Below are 1,455 nucleotides of genomic sequence, written 5' to 3' on the forward strand. Positions count from 1 at the left end.
TAATATTTAACCAAAAATAATATCTATAATGTGATAAAAAATAAGTGAATCGTAATCAGTTATTTGTGAACATACAAGAACATTTTCTTTTAAATTTAAGTATGTAAATGTGAATTAAAAACATATTTTTAATGAACTTGATCTATATTTTGAACTCTTCGAACACAATTATTTCATAAAAATGGAATGTACTTCACGGGCGTTTACGCCTGGACCGGTTTTGTTCGATGGTATACAGATGATATATAGTATATACCAACTGTCAGTAGGAAACTGTACAGTATTATGTCATAGACATATGGAAGGGATGGTGGGACAAATTTTTAACATAAATACCATAACTCTAGTCTCTATAATCATCAGTTCATTTCTGCACACAGACTAGAAACAAAAACAACACTAAAATGGCCGCTAAGGTAAGTCAATATTATTTTGACTCTTTGTTTAAAAATTATATTTTACGTTTTTATACAAATCGGTTTCTATAATAAGAAATGAAAGTATATGGTGATTAAAAAAATACATTGTTTTTAATTATGAAACTTTTTTATACAGTTCGTCATCTTCGCCGCTTGCGTGGCTACCTCCCTCGCCCAATACTCTGCCCCAGCTTACAAGCCAGCGTACTCTGCGCCCGCTTACTCAGCACCAAAGGCTTACGCCCCAGAACCCGCATACGCACCCACACCATACAACTTCGAATACAGCGTAAACGACCCACACACCTACGACGTGCACAGCCAATCCGAATACAGTGACGGAAACGGTTACGTCAAGGGAACCTACAGCCTCGTCGAAGCCGACGGTTCCACCCGTACTGTAGAATACACCGCTGACGACTACAACGGTTTCAACGCCGTCGTCAAGAACGAAGGTGGATACAAGGCCCCAGCTTACTCTGCACCAGCCTACTCTGCACCAGCCTACTCTGCACCAGCCTACAAGCCAGCTTACTCAGCACCAGCTTACTCTGCACCAGCCTACGCTGCACCAGCATACTCTGCCCCGGCTTACAAGCCAGCTTACAAACCAGCATACTAATTTATTTAGTCATATGAACCAACACCCTTCTTCATCTTTTATTTCATGTTTCTTCGTGTACCACCCTGGGCCATTGCGTTCATATTGAACCGTGGTTTCAATGTCATACCATGCCGTATTAATATATAAGACAATTGGTATGACTTATGTATTTATTGTGTAAATATACATATTAATGTGTATATTTATTGAAAATCTATGCATTTTTTTTAATTATCCCTATGCACTCCTTCCTGATACTTTATATTATTATATAAAATTGTTTATTGTAGTAGGTATATATTTGTATATATTTTGTGGCCTGTCTGATAACTATCAAAGTAGAAAATAAGCTTGAATTGGTGATTCCTATTACCAAGTTGGATTTAGTTGTTACTTGCAGGAACGGGTCAATAGTAATAAAATATTAGTACT

At 37.3% G+C, this 1,455-nt stretch overlaps 1 protein-coding gene across 1 annotated transcript; it reads left to right on the forward strand.

Annotated features, from left to right (window-relative positions):
- Window positions 1-358: 358 nt before the first annotated feature.
- Window positions 359-1,236, forward strand: cp37 (cuticular protein 37). Its single transcript, NM_001172246.1, is given in 2 exon segments — window positions 359-416; window positions 556-1,236. Coding segments are annotated over 2 exon segments (498 nt in total). The 5' UTR covers window positions 359-404; the 3' UTR covers window positions 1,042-1,236.
- Window positions 1,237-1,455: the final 219 nt, after the last annotated feature.

The sequence above is a fragment of the Acyrthosiphon pisum genome, chromosome A1, assembly GCF_005508785.2.
Source record: "Acyrthosiphon pisum isolate AL4f chromosome A1, pea_aphid_22Mar2018_4r6ur, whole genome shotgun sequence".
NCBI lineage: Eukaryota > Metazoa > Arthropoda > Insecta > Hemiptera > Aphididae > Acyrthosiphon > Acyrthosiphon pisum.